Source organism: Sceloporus undulatus, chromosome 2 (genome assembly GCF_019175285.1).
Source record: "Sceloporus undulatus isolate JIND9_A2432 ecotype Alabama chromosome 2, SceUnd_v1.1, whole genome shotgun sequence".
Taxonomy (NCBI): domain Eukaryota; kingdom Metazoa; phylum Chordata; class Lepidosauria; order Squamata; family Phrynosomatidae; genus Sceloporus; species Sceloporus undulatus.
In genome coordinates this window covers 158,903,020-158,921,203 of record NC_056523.1, presented here as the reverse complement: position 1 = coordinate 158,921,203, position 18,184 = coordinate 158,903,020, and the positions used below count along the sequence as shown (strand labels likewise).

General features: G+C 46.1%; 1 protein-coding gene across 5 annotated transcripts in view; it reads left to right on the top strand.

Moving 5' to 3' along the window:
• The window catches only part of KMT2D (lysine methyltransferase 2D), a 213,447-nt gene extending 203,694 nt beyond the window's left edge, over window positions 1–9,753 (top strand). For all 5 annotated transcript variants that reach the window (XM_042451953.1, XM_042451957.1, XM_042451954.1 and 2 more), the window contains 4 exons: window positions 1,593–1,878; window positions 3,458–3,531; window positions 4,769–4,877; window positions 6,704–9,753. In XM_042451953.1, coding sequence (XP_042307887.1) covers window positions 1,593–1,878; window positions 3,458–3,531; window positions 4,769–4,877; window positions 6,704–6,796 — 562 coding nt within the window. In that variant the 3' untranslated portion in view covers window positions 6,797–9,753. The remainder of the gene's footprint in view (window positions 1–1,592; window positions 1,879–3,457; window positions 3,532–4,768; window positions 4,878–6,703) is intronic.
• Window positions 9,754–18,184: the final 8,431 nt, after the last annotated feature.

The following is an 18,184-nucleotide window of genomic DNA, read 5'->3' as shown; positions in this document are numbered from 1 at the left end:
CTGGGAGACTGGTGTGCCTTTTTAATCATTTTCTTATTACCCAGCTCCTCGGAACTCCAGTCTACCTTTAAATATTTTGTTTCTTTGCCATTTAATTCAGAATCACTTTTTATGAGACCTAAGAACTAGCTATTTTTAAAAAATATGAGAATATGTTCTGTGAACCAGGCTATGCAGATTTCTAGGTTCCGGAAGAGCTGAGAATTCCTTACCATCTGTAACCAGATGAATCAAGAACAATTGGAGCACTGAAGTTGATGATGTAGTATACATCTTGTCATTAGCAAAATCAAATTCTGAGACCTGAGGAAGTAGCCATTCACTAATTGGGTTAAGTCACATTTAATTAATGTTCCAGCATAGGTGTTCCCAGATTGCCTTTATTTAAAAACACTTACTTCTTAGTCTCTTTACAATGTCTTTAGAGCAAGAGTGGACAGCAGCCACACACACACACACACACTTTCTTGTAGACCAGGAATGGGAAAAGTGCAGCCATGAGCCCACTTGTGGCTTCAAGGATGTTTTAGTGGCTCTTGACACCTCCAGAATACTCAGACCAATCTTTTTCCAACCGTCCAAAGAGGGTGAATTACTTCCCCTAGAAGTGGCTTCCAGGTGGAAAATATAACTCATTTTTATTGAGTTTTTACAATAAAATGTACAGAGTCTATAGAACAGTGACAAAATCAACAACAACAATTGGCAGTATGGCCCAAGGCTATGTATCTGGTGAACCCAAACTAGCTGAGTCTAGCTGAATCAGTAGATTCTCAAACATTGGGTTGTTTTGTTTTTTCAACAGTACAAAATAGGTCTTGCCAACCTATTTAAAATATAGGTGTTTTACAGACAGATCTTTGGACAGACACTTTACAGCTGAATAAGACAGACTCTCAATTTTGTGACTTTGCTGCAGAATAATTGTTTTTTAAAATATGTATTTTGCAGTACAGTGTGCCCTTGGTATCCACTGGGGTTTGCTTCCAGGACCCCTTGTGGATACCAAAATAGGTACATGCTCATGTCCCATTATATACAGTGGTATATTAAAATAATGTCCCTTATTGAAAATAGCAAAATCAAGGTTTGTTTCTTGGGTTTGCAGGGATGAGTTGGTTGGGGGTGGCTATTTTCATGCCATGAATGGTTGAATCTGTGAATGCAGATTCCATGGACACAGGGGGCTGACTATAGTTCATGTAGCAGTTGTCTGCCCAATTATAGACCCTGGGGGGAAAATGCTCTCCATACTGTTTTGTTAAAACATGGAGAATTGCACTCTAGGGAGTGTGATTCACCTTAAAGCTGAGGGAATTGGTCTTCATGCCCTTTACTTAGCAAAAAAGACTTTTAAAAAGTCTTTTAAGGGGAAAGTGGAAGGGTTAAATTTAGAAATCAACTTTCCTGTTCCTCTGGATAGAAGGCTTGTATTGGGTCCATTGGTTAGAAAAATGGTCCCCAGACCTGCTACAGTTGCCCCCACCCCATTTCACATCATCATCAGAATTCTGACCTACTATTTGGCTCCCTTGTGGTTAGACTTAACATCTTCCCCCCTCCCTTTCTTCTTCCCTCCTTTCCTTTTAAAGGCCCCACACGCTGAACAGCACCAGCATGTCCAAAGCCTACCAGAGCACATTCACAGGTGAAACCAACACACCTTACAGCAAGCAGTTTGTACACTCAAAGTCCTCACAGTACCGGCGCCTCAAGACAGAGTGGAAAAATAACGTGTACCTGGCACGCTCCCGGATCCAGGGGCTGGGGCTCTACGCTGCCAAAGATCTCGAGAAGCACACGATGGTCATTGAATACATAGGCACCATAATCCGCAATGAGGTGGCTAACCGACGTGAGAAGATCTACGAGGAACAGGTGCAGGAGGAGCAAGACCTCAGTCGTGGGACACGCTTGTGTTGGGGAAAGATCTAACTTGGAAGATCTGAACTCTCTCTAGTGGGGTGGGAGTTCTGGTTAGCCAGTAGGAAACCTGCCTTGGGACGGTGGTACTGATGTTTATTTAGAGGACTGTACTTTGAGGCAGGATATTTATTTGCTGCATTATTATCCTTCTTATTACCCCCAAAAGGCTCCCAGCATGGCTTACAAAATACTAGAAATAAAACAGTCCCTCTTTGTGTCAGCTTGTTATCTAGAAGACATGACACCAAAAGATAAGGGATAGGAAGCAAGGAGAAGAAAAGCAAACACAATCATAGTATTTTTGTTTACAAACTTTAACAGGTAGTAGATTTTATTTAGCTATTCACAGAGCTTCTGCTTCATCTCCCTCTCCCTCTGATGGTCACAACAATAGTAGGTAAGTAGCTGGAGGGAATGGGACCCTCAGCTACTGCTGGGCCCAGACCTGATGGAGTAGGATCTGAACATTGTTTTTCTCCCTGTGTGGGAAACGTTGAGGCTTAGTCTTCTGGTTTTTTCCCCAAAATAGCCTATCGTTCTGATGTATTACAAGGTGGGAACTAGGATGGGAAGTAAGCTTGGCTGCTGAGGCATGACCAAACAGACTTGAATTCTCAAACAGTCTGAGATTTTTCAATTATAGAGCTGCATTTCTTGTTTGCTGACTTTTTGGTGGTTCTCTCTTTGAATTGTTCCCCCAGTCTTTCACAGTTGGACTAGGAATGACTGAATTACATTCTGGTATAGGCTCCTCTATTGCAAGGGTGAGCAGCTTGTGACTCTGCCCAGCTGTTGGACTGCAGCACCTATACTTCCTCACCATTAATTAGACTGGTTAAGCCTGATGGAAGTTGCAGTCCAAAAGCAACTGATTTCTTCAGTCTGTCAGCATGTTCATATTCATTGCAGTTTTATTTCAGAAATCCTCGCAAAAATCTACATGTAAATAAATTTTAGTTGTATGCATCTAAAAGTATTTTTTCTTAGAGTAGGTATTTCAGAGTGTATTTTTTTATATATTATTTGATCAGAGAATGCCAGGAAGTACAAAATCCAGTAGTTGAACACATTACTGTTCACACATTTTTGTCTGAGACATGCAGATCAAGTCAGTTTTTATTGGAATTCTCAAATATCAAACTCTCTAAGTCTCTCTGGTTGCAATTTTACAAGATCACATTAAAAGTTGGATGTGAAAGTGAGCAAAGTAGAGAGCTGACTCATCTGCTTCAAATTGCTGTATGAAATTTGTCCCTCTGATTCCATTGACTCTTATGGTGACCATGTCACAACACTACAGAACAGGACAAGTTGCATCTGGGAGAATTCTCCCTTGTGTCCAGCTCTGAAATATACAGAAGGCCCCTTAAGGCCAAACCTGACACACACTTTCTTTACCATACTCTAATACAGAACACAACAACAGGCAAGAATTTCAGAACTGTCAGCCTACAGACCCAGTTGTAGTTAAAGGCTCCAGTTCCTAAACACACAATATAACTACTCTCCCCTTCTTCTCTGCCTGTTTCAGAACCGAGGGATCTACATGTTTCGAATCAACAATGAGCATGTCATTGATGCCACACTAACAGGTGGTCCTGCAAGGTGAGTGATGCTCTGTTGTGAAAGCTTTTGTATCTAAAGCCTGAAGTCTAACTCTGTTAATCCATTTATAGATAGGTTTACAAATTATCACATTAACATGCAAACATACACCCACTACATTGTTAAACAATCACAATCCACCACTTGCAGCCAGATTAGAGAGGCAATAGAAGGACATTGTATAGAGATGCTTTTGGACCCAAGTTGAGGAGCAGATGGATCTAATTATGGAGCCTGAAAGAATGTAGGCAGATCAGCAGGGGGAGTGCTGGGTAGCAAACAACCCAAGTTAAAGATGGGCCTAGGAAGACAGGCTATAGCAGACTATTCCAGGGAGACAAGTGTAAACAGCCTTCCATATGCTTACTGTGTATCATGTGTTATGTACAAGCATGCATGCAGCTCCTGTGCAGCCATTAGTAGGAAGTGCTGCTTTAATTACTATGGGTGAGTGTGTGGCTTAAACTCATGTGGCCTGTAAAATTAAAGCAGAGTTTGGAAAACTTACATTTTTAGATCTTGACCACACTGGCTGGGAAATTCTGGGAGCTGTGGTTCAGAACATTTCCACACACTGCATTAAAGATGCCAAGAAAAGGATGAGATGAAAAGCTGGTTTTACACTCTTGATCCCTCTCCCAGAACTTAGCCCTGCTAAAAATGGTGTAGTCTCTGAAATGTTACAACCAAGATGTCTTCAGCAGTTTGCAATGCTACCAAATCTAAGGTCATGATCGGGGAGCTCTAACTATGATGGTGCATGTTTCTATATCAGTAGGATGGTGCATCTGCAGTGGGTTATATCCATCATGTTTGGGGGGGGGGGGGGTAGGATTAACACCTTGGATAGTTCCTTCAAAATGTGGACTAAAATCCATAGCAGATTCACCACCCCACTTACATTGGAGCCACCAGCCAGCACTACTCTTCTCCTCCTTCCTCCATCTCTTTCCTTCTACTTCTGACTTCTTTGAATGAAAGAAGACACTTTGTGTATCATGTTAAAAACAGTACACTGGCTTCCTGCAGCAGTCACTCTGGTGGCACATTCCCCCCTTCTCTAAGATCAAGGGTATTCCTAAGAGTGACGAATTCTGGATACAAAGGTGGATTGCCATAAGGCCTGAACTCCTGTGATGACCTTGTTGTGAAATTGGTTGCCATGGTAGCAAGTCAGGTCTCCTTCCATCTTTCCTTGCTCTCATGTACTGTATGTCTTTCCCTCCCTCCCCCACAGGTACATCAATCACTCCTGTGCTCCCAACTGCGTGGCTGAGGTTGTGACCTTTGACAAGGAGGACAAGATAATAATCATCTCCAGTCGCAGAATACCCAAGGGAGAGGAGGTGGGAATCTGATTATAGTAGGGTGAGGAGGGGTGTGTGTTTGCAAGGCACATATTATTGCTGTTCCTAAGTTCCTCATCAGTGGATTGTATGAGAAGAAAATAATTGGAACAATCAGTGTCCCGTCCTGTATTTTTACCTTTGTGGAGTTCTTTGAGCTTATTTGTGAGAGTGATTAATTTGTGAGTATTCTTTGCTTTGCATCCTTCATGGATGTTGTGTAAATTCCATGGTGGTCTCACCAGGCTTTTCTGAACTTAGTGTTTATAAAGCACTGTGTTTATATAATGTTTATAAAGCACTGTGTGTAGATATTGGTGTTTCTCCTTATCTCCCTATCCCCTTTGTAAATCTGTGGCAGAGTTTAAAGCAGGCACCAAGTAGTTTGCTTGGCTTTTCCTTTAATACAGGGGTAGGCAACCCTTTTGAGCCGGGGGCCGGGTTGCTGTCCCTCAGACAACTGGGAGGCCGAAGCCAAAAAATAAATAATTATTTTTTAAAATAAATAAATAAATAAACCGGGACAAATGTAGGACAAAATTTTCAAATGGAGGGCACTTTTTAAATAAAAAATGGAGGACACGCAAAAATTTGCTGATTTTTAAAAAAATGTTAAGATAAATGCATGTTTCTGAGGCTTCTATAGACAATTGCCCCACCATGCCCCTCGCGCGAGAGGCCAAAGGCCCCGGTGGCAATCGGCGGCAGGACTGGGCTGGGGCCGGTCCCAAGGCCTCGCCAGGCCGCATTCAGCCCGCGGGCCGCAGGTTGCCTACCCCTGCTTTAATACTTCCCTGTTGCATGGCCTTTCTTGTAAATTCACCTGCTGATTTACTTTGTGCTGTGTATGTAACTAGTGTGTCATCTGCATAGTGGGGTGGCACACTTGTGACAGCAACAGGAACTCCCACCCTGTCAAAATTTGCTTTGTATGGGTCCTTTAATTTTTTTATTCTGTAACAATACCTACTCTGTGTCTGTTATGTACATAAGACTGAGGGACAAAGCTCACTTCAGTGATGTAGCAAATATTCAGTCCCCTGGAATTAGTGTAATAGAAGGAACAGTGTGTTGAGTCATGAATTCCAATCCCCGCAGTATAGTACTCAAATACACATCTTTGCTCAGTGTGTTCTGCCTATAATGTGAGAATTGTAGATGTAATCCCAGGCTATGACATGCCTGTGCAGCATATTCAGAAGTCTGTCTCTTACTTGTGTGCTGTTAGCATTCTTTATGTGCATGCAAGAGTACCTTATGTGCAAGAGTCATGTGAGGATGTTTCAAGGTGCTCTTATTCCTCACTCTTGTCTTGAACAAGCTCCTGCTTGTTACATAGCGAATAGGCAAGGCAGGTGTTAGCCCTTTAATTTTAACACAGGACTGTGGCTCCATCGTGGTGGTGTGCTTTGCACATTGTAGGTTCTAGGTTAAATTCCTGGCATCTTGGGCTCAGATATTAGAAGCATGTTCAAGCATGTGGGAAAGAGCCCATTGGAGAGTTGCTACTAATGGAAACAGGAGAGGCTATGCTACATAGAGAAAGGCTCTGATTTCATTTTATGCAGGCTTCCATGTTCCACCATTAGGAACTGCAGTATGTTAGAGGGGAGCACGTATTCCCAGTCCTTCCTCCTTGATTGCTGCATTCTTGATAAGTTCAGTATAAGTATTGATTTGTATGGAGGTTTTGTTAAGCAACTTGTTAGTTAGATGCAGTGAAGATAGACAAATCAGATAGTGCCCTGCCATAAAACCAGGGAAGACAAAAAGTTTATTTCATGTTTAATGTGCCCTTGTTTTTTTCTTCTGTCCTTCATCTTCAGCTGACATATGACTACCAGTTTGATTTTGAAGATGATCAGCACAAAATCCCATGCCATTGTGGAGCCTGGAACTGCAGGAAATGGATGAACTAGCCCAAAGAGGCTCTTCAAACGAGGCAGTGGGTGGGAAACACACCCTGAACTGCCTGGCACAAGCAGCGCAGGAGAGAGAGAGGCTGTTCTGCCAGCTCTCCCAACCCTCCAGCGCAGCCGAGAGAATCACCTAGGGAGAGCACGATTGGATTCGACCACCCCAACATGCTGGTGGAGGCAGTTGGGACCCAAATCAAGCAGGGCGGCATCAGCGTATCTGCCACTGCATACCAGTCTTGGTTAAGTTCTAAGACCAAGCTGACTGGTTCTGGCTGTCAGGTTTAGCTGTCTACTCCTTCCAGGACAGGGCAGCCTGCTTTTCCCCAGCAGAAGACAACAGCCACTAGCAGCTCCATCTGGGGTGGGAAACTGATAAACCGGCAACTCAGGGTTTTCTTTTTAGGATTTTCATTTTCTTTTGAAGCAGAAACGGGGAGCCCTTCTGCCCCCGTAATTAATGGACTTCAGAAATATACTGGGAGGAGATTGGGGCATTCTATCTAGCAGAGCTGGAGGAAGTGGGCTGCAGCATGGCTATTGGATCCCCAGGGAAACTTTGTAACTTTTTTCCTGTGTGGGTGTGTGTGTTTAGGGAACCTTTGTGTGTGCGTGACAGATTTTTTAAAAAGAACCTACTATCTATTGCTTGCTAATGTACCAAGGTAACAGGAGGCTTCAAAGAGACTCATTAGCTTGACAATCCACCTTCCAGAGCCCCTCTGGCTCTGGTTTTTTTTATACATTTAGGTATTTGATTTGGAAGCGGGGGGGGGGGGGAGTGTGTGTACATGTGATTTTTGGAAAAAGTAATTTCTCAGTGGCAAGTAGGTCTTGACTTGCAGAAGCTGGAAATAGCCCTTCCCTTTCTTTGCCCCTTTCCCACCCCCTTGGCCCATCTTCCATGCGCGAGGAGCATCCGCACTTGAACCTACCTCATTTGAAGTGTTAGACTTTGCTAATGTTGTTTTTGGTCTGTTTTCTCTAATGTGAGCCCCTCGCTGTGCCACCATTTTGCTTTTTGAGCCCTCTTCCCTGAAGATGGAGAACCACAGCTGCCACAGCAAATGTGGAACAGGTTTCAGGGAGAGGTAGGGAGTGTTTCTCTCTGGGATTGTCCTTCCCCCTTCTGAAACCAAAAGTGAGGTTCAATCTCCTAAAACCCTTCCAGAGTGAATAGCTGAAATGAGCACTGTGGGTTCCCAGCCACCAACAGAGGAGAGAGGCAGATCACACTGCAAAGTATGATGCAGTTTGAACATGCCACCTCTTGGGGAACAACAAGCTTCTGGTCACCACACAATGCCAAGCTCAGCACTTCTCTCCAGTGGAGCCCAAACCCTTTTTTGCCTGCCTGCAGAGTGGGGAGCATGTGCTTCACTAAGGGGCTGGTGATCAGTCCTCAAATGGAGAGGGAGTGAGATTTGGCTCTTAGCTAATCCCTATAATTCCAGTTCCTAATCTCTGTTTCCCATGATCAACTTGCTGCTCCGAAGACTTGTGTGTATGAGTGAGAGAAAGATGTTGGCACATTGCAGAGTTTGGGATTATTTATCTATATATATATATATAGTGTATATATTTGAATTAGCATGGAGAGGAATGCCCTGGCTGCAGAGTTTTCTAAACTGCTGGCTGGATCTCTGTAGAAATCCTCCCCTCCCACTGCCACCCTCCCCGGCTGGATGGGAGCAAGAGGGAGACTTCCTGACAAAAATTGGGCCGGAAAGGGGATTAAATAAAGAGCCCGTCTGTATGCTTTCTTTCTCTGTGTCTGTATATAGAAATATCCCTTTCTTTTCTAAAAAAGAAAAAAAATCAATTTATAATCAATAGCTTAAGAGCCATCGGCCCAGCAGCATCTTCCCCAATGTAGGGAGATTCCTTATTAACAGAAGACAAAATGTGGGCATTATGCAGGACACACCCAGACACACCATCTAAAACATACACACACTCTCCCTGCTGTTGAACAAGGACATTGGAAGATTGCTGTACCCAGGAACCTAAGTATTTAGGGGGCAGGAAGGTGGCAAGAGTTGCAGGGTCTTTACTGATAAGGCTTTCTTGATGAACTTTGTACAGTTGAGATCTTTTAACGCACAATTGCACCATTTCCCCACTCCCCCTTTAAAATAGTCACACTTTCCCCATCATGCCTCTATGAGTGGCATTATGAGATCTAGCAGTTCATATTCTCATCTGATCAACAGACAATACAGAGAGAGGAAGTGAAGGTGGCAGTGGCTTACCTTTCATAATGGGGGGTGAGCTGGGGCATAAAATCAGGGTTAGTGCATAAGTATCTTTGTCTTTGAACTTATTGATGAGAACCATGTTCTTGAGTGAAAAAGCTGCTTCTGCAAACCGTTCTGAGCTATGACGGTTGAATACAGTGGGGAGGGGAAATGACAAATTATTAAAGTAATTAAAATTGTAAATAAGATGAAATTTGTGTAAAAAGGGGGGATTTTTATCAGTAACAAAACCACTGGATGTTGTTTTAAAATAAAAGTTTTTAGTTAAAGCCAGTATACATTTTTGTCTCTTTCAATTTATTTGTGTGTCTTTCCATTAATTTGGAAAGCTGTAAAGATGTAAAAAAAAAGTTTAAAAGAATTGCTACAAAGTTTAAAAGCTTGAGAGAGATTTTAAAAAAATGATAAAGTGACTGAATATAATAGATTGTCAAGATTTTTTTGGATGACGGTTAGTTTAAAATAATCCTGTAGATTTTAGCTGATGAAGAAAGACTATACAGTTTTTAATTTTTATATAAACTATAACCCGGTCTTGAAGCTAAAAACTTTTTTAAAGTTCTCTGCCTGTATAATTGCATTTGACGCCTTGTCCCATACTTCTGTTTACAGTTGCACATATTATATATATTAAGTTTTAACCCTTTTATGAACCCAAAATAATCACTTTTTAAAAAAATAAAGTGTGGACTTTGTGAGGAATTATACTTTGTGTTTTGGGGTTTTATTACTTTGTGTGTGTGATTCCTGTGTAGCAAAGTTGTCCTCCGTAATGAGAGCAAAAAACTGAAAGAAATAGAACTATTCTTTAAAAAAAGAAAGCAAACAAAAAAACACTCTTGTACCGGGTATATTTTGTATGGATACAATTATGAAATGTATATAACTTCCATTGAAAGATGCAGAAGAACTGGGTCCCAATTTTGCTTCTCAAAGGTTTTTAAAAGAAAGAAATAAAAAAAGCAACACTAATTTGCATTTCAAGTATTTGAGCCTTGGTTTAAATTTGATTTTGTTTAGCCAGCATGCATGCATGCATGCCTTTGTAACAGCACTACCATCAGCTCCTATAAAACATAGGCATACACAGACTAAAGCGGGAGTCTGTAGAGTATATGGCCAAAGAATGTTTAGTGAGCTCACTGTGATACCTTTCTGTGCCTGACTTCTCTGCCTTGCAATTCTGAAGGGACTTCACTACAGCACCTCTTTACATCTTCAACCTGCTATTATTCAACGTCATCAACACAGGGCCTAGCTCAATGTGAAGTCTTAAGTGTATGGTAGACTCCCCCCCCCTCCCCAAACGTTCCTCTTTTGAGGAAGCTTGTCATATTCTCTAAAGTGGGAAAGGGAAAGACCACCTTGAATGTTCAACCCATTAACTATACCTAAAGTAGCACAGTTCTTTCACTCTTAATTGTACAGAAGTGCATTGGACAGGTGGATAGTGGCTTCCAATTTGAAGTTGCTTAGAACTAAAGGTGTTATGGTTTTAGGCATGGGGATGAATTGATATTAGTGTTCTTGTGTGCAGGCAGTAAGTAGACTACCTAGTGCAACCTAATGACAAATATTTTGTAGTATTTTTGTATCTAAATGGTTACAAAGTGTGTCTCCTGGTTAAGTCTGTTATAGTCAGTCCTCCATATCCATGGATTCAAGCAACCACAATTTAAAAATATTTTTAAAAATACATAAATTCCAAAAAGCTAACCTTGATTTTGCCATTTTATGTAAGGGTTACGATTTTACTATGCCACTGTATTTAATGGTACTTGAGCATCCATACATTTTGGTATCCACAAGGGGGTCCTGGAACTTAACCCCAGTGGATTACCAAGGGCTCAGTGTAATAACTGAATGGATGTGTTTCTGACTCTGACTGCTCTAATTATTTTATTCCCTCTTCAAGATAGCTATTCCAAGTATTTGATTCTGAGCGATCACCCTGCTTTCTGCTTCAACCCAGTCTTCACAAATGCCAGGGGACACATGAGGGATGACCTCAAACAATATTCCATGGTATCTGTCAGATATTTAACTATGCAGGTAGGAAAAGAAGGCTGAACTGGGGAAACACAATCAGTCTCTAACTTTCACCAGCCTAACCAAGTGTCAACTAAATCTTTCAGCTAGCACTCCTGTCATGATGGTAACAAGCTAAGAGGAGCTCTCCTACAGCAAGAATAAAAATGCATAGTTATATCTTTGCCATGATACTTTCAACTTGTTACTTTGACATTTAACAGAGTATTACTAACTGCAGTCAGCCCTTCACATCTGTGGCTTTGACTTTTGCAGCTTTGATTAGTATGTTCTCTAGAGATCTCTAGGTCCTCCACTGCAACTCTGTGATCAGCGTCTGCAAGAAGTTGTACTGGAGGACCTAAAGATTATATTTATTTGTACCCCGCTTTCCCCCAAAATTCGTATTTAAAGCAGCTTAGTCTAAAAACAGACCAACTCACAAACTTACAAAATGAGTTAAACAGGAATTAAACTACTACAATGTTAAAAAGAGATGAATTGTTTAAAAACAGATTACAATTAAAGATAAAAGCACTTTAAAAGCATGCAGGTAAAAAAAGGGGTTTTTTTTTTGTTTTTGTTTGTGGGTTTTCCATTTTCACAAGGGGCCTGCACCCATAATCCCAGTGAATGTGGAGGACCCACTGTATTCATAATTCTGGTTGTACAATGCAATTCAGAGAGTCTCAATTTTGGAAGGAGAGAAATCAAGAAGTGCTCTCAAATAGAGTCCACCTGCCTTTTCCTTCTCCCAGAAGCTCAAAGCAGTCAGATTTTTGTGGTCTGAATTGCCTCCCTTCTCCGCACATGTGAATCACTAAGAAGGTGCCAGCCCTGGTCCACATCAAGGTGACTCACTTAACTGAATGATCATATCACAGACCACAGCATCTCTATCACCAGGTGAGTTTGACAGCTGTACTGCATCAAACCTCAAGCAGTTCCTTAAATCATTTTGACAATGGTGTAGTTATCAAATAACTTGAAGTCTATGATGGTCAGTTGGTATGAGAATATAGTGGCATCTGCAACAAAGAAGGCAGGAGGATTTTAGCATTTTGTCTGTTCTTTCTACTATGTAAAGGTACTGAACTTCTATCACTGGAGTTCCCTTCATAGCACCTCCAACAACACTCACCAAGTTCCCCTGCATTTTCCCAGCAGAGAGGGTCCTGTCCTCCTGTAATCTGGATTTAGCTCCTCCTATTTGCTCCTGTAGGCAGGGACTATAAACAAAAGACCGGCCCCTATATAGGGAGGAGCTAGCCCCCCTGAGCCTCAGTCTTGTTCCTGCCTATGCTCCTAGCAGGATGTGTCTCTTCGAGCCAGCAAGGTTTTTCCTTCTCCGAAAGCGGTTTGAGAGTTTTCTTGGTCTTCCCTTCTTCTCTCTCCTGCCTTTCCCCCCCTTCTTTGGTGGTGGCTATGGCAGAGGACCCCAAGAGCACTGGCTAAGGGTCATCTTTAGCTCAGACTTCCCTAGCTCAGGGTCTGCCAGCTCAACAGAAGGAGCTGGCTTCAGAGAGAGACCCATTGGGATGGGTTTGCTGTTGCTCTGCAGCTTCTTCACTACTGCCACTCCAGTCCTTTTATTCTCTTCGTTTCTCTTGCTGCCTTGGGAACATGAAGAAGGACTTAACATGGCAAGGGCTCCCAGGATTGGAGAAAGGTCTTGGCTTTGCCAATGACTCTCCCTCTCCTACAAGCTGCCCCCTCTCATGGTGGGAGCACAGGAGATTTCTGCAAACAGCATTGCAGCACATGGGAGCCGTGGGAACAGACGGTGAGGGGTTTTCCCTTCATGTCTCTGTTTCTCCACATCACCTCTGCCCAGCCTGTTTAAGGCCAGGGATCAGTGAGGAAACTGGCCAGAAGTCATGGAAACTTCCCTCCTCAGCATCTCTGCCCAGCCAGAGTTCAGAGGACAGGCCAGCCAAAGCCATGGCAAAGGATTTCTCTGCATCACCTCTGCCCAGCCTGTTTAAGACCAGGGATCAGTGAGGAAACTGTCCGGAAGTTATGGAAACTTCCCTTCGTCTTCGTGGTGTCTGCGAATCACACAAATGGGTTTATTCTGCGCCTGCGCAGCAACTCTCGGAAACTTCTAGAATCTCTAAGCAGAAAGCAATGTATCTTTCTGCAACTTTTTGGCGGTAGCTCCGCCCACCCATATATAAGGCCCCTGGTGGCCCGCTCCTCTCCAGTTCCTTCATTCCGCCGCGCTAAGCAGCTCTAGGAACTTCGCTAGCTTTTGCTTGCTCTTTGTTATTGGAATCTCTGGCTTGACGACTTTCTTTGACTTCGGCTTGACTTCGGACTGGTAACGGACTCTTCTTACCATGGCCTCCTTCAAGCAATGTATTAAGTGCGGGGTTAAATTCCCCAGGGCCGATGGCCACGACAAGTGTGTCCTCTGCCTGGGGGAGGCACACGTTCAGGGCAGTTGTTCCCACTGCAAGGCCACGTCCACCCAAGCCCTCAAGAATAGGGACCGGACTCTCAAGGCCGCCCTCTATGAGAGGGTTCTCAGCCAGCTTAGTGGCTCTGGAGCCCCTGGGGAGGTGGAGGCCTCCAAAGCCCCCAAGAAAAAAGGGAATAAACGCTCTGACCGGGACAAGAAGCGGGCTCGCTCGTCCTCGCCACCGGCTAAGACCCGCCGCAAGGGGCCCCCAAGCATGGACTCAGTGCCTCCGCCTGAGTCGAGGCCAGTACCGTCGACATCGCTTGTTCCTGAGCCGGAGAAGACCCCGACTCCGTCTGTACCGGCCCTCTCCCGTACGGTGCCGCTCAAGCCCAGAGTCCTCCTCACCAGCCACCTTTCTGTACCGGCAGACAGCCTACAGATTGTGCAGGTGGACTCTGAATCGGAGGGAGAGCTTCGGGACTCCTACGCTCCATTCTCCCCTCAGAGGCCGAGGTCAAGATCACCCTCGCCTTCGCCAACAAGGCGACCACGCTCTGCCTCACAGGACCAGGCCACGCTAGGTGCAGAAGCCGACGAGGCTCTGGCTGCACACCATCGCCCCCCTGCAGGCCTCCGCCGGGACCTCCATGCTCATCTTCAAGGCCGTCGTCCGGATAATGACACTTCCCGCTGGGACGACCGGGACGACCTCGGGACATCCGACCCTCTCCTCAGATGGCGGAGCCCATCCCCCTCGAGATCTGGCTCGGGCTCTCCCCGTTCTGCATCCCCAGCCTCGGATGAGGATGCCCCGTTTGTGCCTCAGGGCCCTTCCGTCCCTTCGCCTACGGACAACGTCAGGGCCTTTGCCGACAGGGTCATACGGACGGCTGACGCTCTCAAGCTTGAAGTCGCCCATCCTGAGGATGATGCCCTCGACCCGGTGGAGAGGAGGATTCACGGCTCTGCCCCGGCTCCATCAGTCCTGGCCTACCTCCCTTCCCTGGAGAAGATCACCAAGCGCTCTTGGGACACCCCAGCCACCTACCATCCACTTGGAGGAGGATCGAGAACCTGTACCGAGTCACTCCATCCACCCCGTCTTGGCTGTCGAACCACCCAAAGCTGAATTCAGCTAGTGTTGAAGGGGCCCAGACCACCTTCGCCCCCAAAGCCTCGTCCTCGCCCGTAGACAAGGACAGTAAGAAGCTGGACGCCTTGGCGAAGAAATTCTACGCTTCGACTGCTCTAGACCTCAAGATAGCTAACTATGCAGCTTGCATGGGGGCTATGACCAGTTCCTGGTGGAGAAGATGGATCCCACCATTGCGGACTTGCCCGAGGACAGGAGGCGTATGATGGCGGCTCTCAGGAATGAGATCCACCTGATGGCTGGACAGCAGATCATCTCCGCCAGGCACTCCACTGATTGTGCATCCAAGATCCTCTCTGGCTCCATTGCCCTCCGCCGCTATGCGTGGCTCCGGTCATCGGATCTTACCCCTCAGGCAAAGGCGGCTATTGAAGATATGCCCTTTGACAACTCGGGCCTCTTCAATAGGGACACAGACAAGAAGTTTAGCTTCAGGTACCGGATGAAGACCACGGCTAGGAAGCACGGTATGTCCTCCGTACGGTCCAAATCTCCTCGTCAGAGGTACCCTGGCCAGCGCCCCTGGCACTCAGGAGGCCAGTACCGTTTTCAGCCCCAGGACCGTCCTTACCACCAGGACAGCATCCCCCAAGGCCGATCCTCCCAGTCGCCTGCTCCCCCACTGGACAGGCGCCAATTTTCCCAACTCAGATACCAACAGGGATATAGGAAGAAGGATGGCCGGGGCAAGAAGAGGTTCTGATGTGTTTCTGCGCACCTCGTCACCTCCAATAGGCTGAGCCCCTTCTTTACCACCTGGGCCACCATCACTACAGACTCTTGGGCACTTAACATCGTCCGTAGAGGTTATGCCCTAGAGTTCTCTGATCTCCCGCCAACTGGAGCTTTTGTTTCAACCGTCCCCTCAGACACCCTTCTCGACGAAGTGCGCACCCTCTTAGACAAAGGCGCCATTGAACCCGTCTCCCCCTCTGAGTTCAAGTGGTGCTTTTTTTCTAGGTACTTCACTATACCGAAAAAAGACTCTGGCCTCAGACCCATAATGGATCTCCGAGCCCTTAATAACTTTATTGTTTACAAAAAAATTCAGGATGGTAACTCTTGCTTCTATCTTACCACTCCTACAGAAAGACTACTGGTTCGTGACGCTAGACTTGAAAGACGCATATTTTCACATAGCGATCCTGGAGGACCACCGCAGGTTCCTCGCCTTCGCTGTCGGGCACCAGGCGTACCGATACAAGGTCCTTCCCTTTGGCCTTGCCACAGCTCCAAGAGTCTTCACCAAGTGCATGGCACCCGTGGTGGCTTACCTACGTCAGAAGGGAATCACGGTCTTCCCGTACCTAGACGACTGGCTCTTCGCAGCATCCTCAAAGGACGCCCTACTCAAGCTGCTGAAATTTGCCTTATCCCTGCTACAAACATTAGGGCTGCAGGTCAACTTCGACAAGTCCAACTTGACCCCTACCAAGCGAATAGACTTCATAGGATCAACACTGGACTCTGTACAGATGAGGGCTTACCTTCCAGAGACAAGGTACCAAGCCCTCTGCGCATCTCTACAGCCCTGCCTCCGCCAAAGACGCCTTCAGGCCCATACAGTTCAAGTCGCCATGGGGCACCTGGCCTCCACCACTTTCGTCACACCGTGGGCCAGACTGCGCCTCAGGCCCATTCAATCTTGGTTCCTCTCCGTGTTCGACCCCGTCCGAGACATGGCCACCAAGTTGCTCACCATCCCGAGGACGGTACAGAGGTCCTTACGATGGTGGCTCCAATCCGACAACGTCTGTGTGGGGATGCCATTCTTACCCCCTCAGCCGGACCTCTCTCTGACTACGGATGCCTCCCTGCAAGGATGGGGTGCCCACACGCTGGACCTTACAATAAAGGACAGATGGTCACTGGCAGAAGCTACTCTCCACACCAATGTATTGGAGATGCTCGCCGTGGAGAAAGCACTCAGAGCCTTTCAGACGGTCCTCGCGGACAAGGTGGTGCTCCTCCTCACCGACAACACCACCGTCATGTACTACCTCAACAAACAGGGTGGTACAAAGTCGAGGACTCTGCTATTAATCACCACCCGCATTTGGGAATGGTGCATAGAACACAAGATCCTGCTACAATGCATTCACCTGCCCGGCGAACAGAACGACCTGGCAGACCGTCTCAGCAGGTCATCAACCACTTGCCACGAGTGGAGACTGCATCCAGAAGTAGTCGCCCGACTCTTCAATCGTTGGGGAATTCCCCTCCTCGACCTGTTTGCCTCCCGGCTGAACACTCAGACCGCAAGATTTTGCTCACGGTACAGAGACCCAGCATCGGAAGGGGACGCCTTCCAGTTCAAATGGACCCAAGGCCTCCTGTACGCCTTCCCTCCATTCCCCTTGATTACAAGGGTCTTCTCCAAAATGTTGGCCGACCACACGGACGCAATCCTGGTAACGCCGTGGTGGCCCAGACAGCTGTGGTTCACCCCGCTCCTACAACGAGCGCAGGACCATCTCCGCCTCGAACACCGGCCCGACCTGCTCTCGCTCCACAATGAACAAGTTCATCATCCCGAGATGCAATCCCTCCCATTGGCAGCATGGAGGATTTCATCCTGAGGACACTTCCATCCGGTGTACAGGACATCATCAAGGCAGCACAGAGACCATCCACACAGAGGTCCTATGCCTAGAAATGGGATAGGTTCCTAACCTTTCTACAATCAAGGGACACTCCACCATCCCGTGTCTCCATCCCTGTAGTCCTGGACTTTCTCATAACTTTAGCGGATGCAGGTCTCTCCTTGAGCTCTAGCAAAGGCTACCTATCTGCCATTTCATCTCACTACCTGTTTCAGGACAAGCCTTCTCTCTTTGCGGATCTTCTCATAAAGAGGTTCCTTAAGGGATTCAACAATTTGCACCCACCGATTCTAGACCCTACACCACAGTGGAGTCTAGATACCGTCTTGGCACATTTGGTATCTAAGCCCTTTGAGCCCTTAGCTACCACGGACCTGAGACTCCTGACTTGGAAGACGGCCTTCCTGGTAGCTATAACGTCAGCCCGCCGAGCTGGTAAATTGTGTGCCCTGAGGATGGACCAACCCTTCCTCCGTTTTCACAAGGACAAGGTGGTGCTCCGTACAGACATCATTTTCTTGCCAAAGGTGGTGTCTGCCTTTCACATCAATCAGGGAAATGTTTTGCGACTCTGGACTACTAAAATTCCGAAAAAAACAGGGGACTTCCTTGAGCGTTTCAGCTCAATTGCCCTGGGATTGTCCGCAGGGCGTTGGCGTTCTATCTGGACAGGACATCTGTTTTCAGGCGTTTGGAGAGACTTTTTGTGTGCTACTCCGAAGCCAAGAAGGGGCTGCCGGTGTCACCGCAGAGGTTCTCCAAGTGGGTGTCCAGCACCATCCACCTCTGTTACGAACCGGCTGGAAAGCCTCTACCAGGTCGGGATAGAGCCCATGCAACTAGGGCGGTAGCCGCATCCTCAGCCTTTTTGACGGGGATTCCCCTTGAGGATGTCTGTAAGGCAGCTGTCTGGTCCCAGCCATTGACATTCATTAGACATTACAG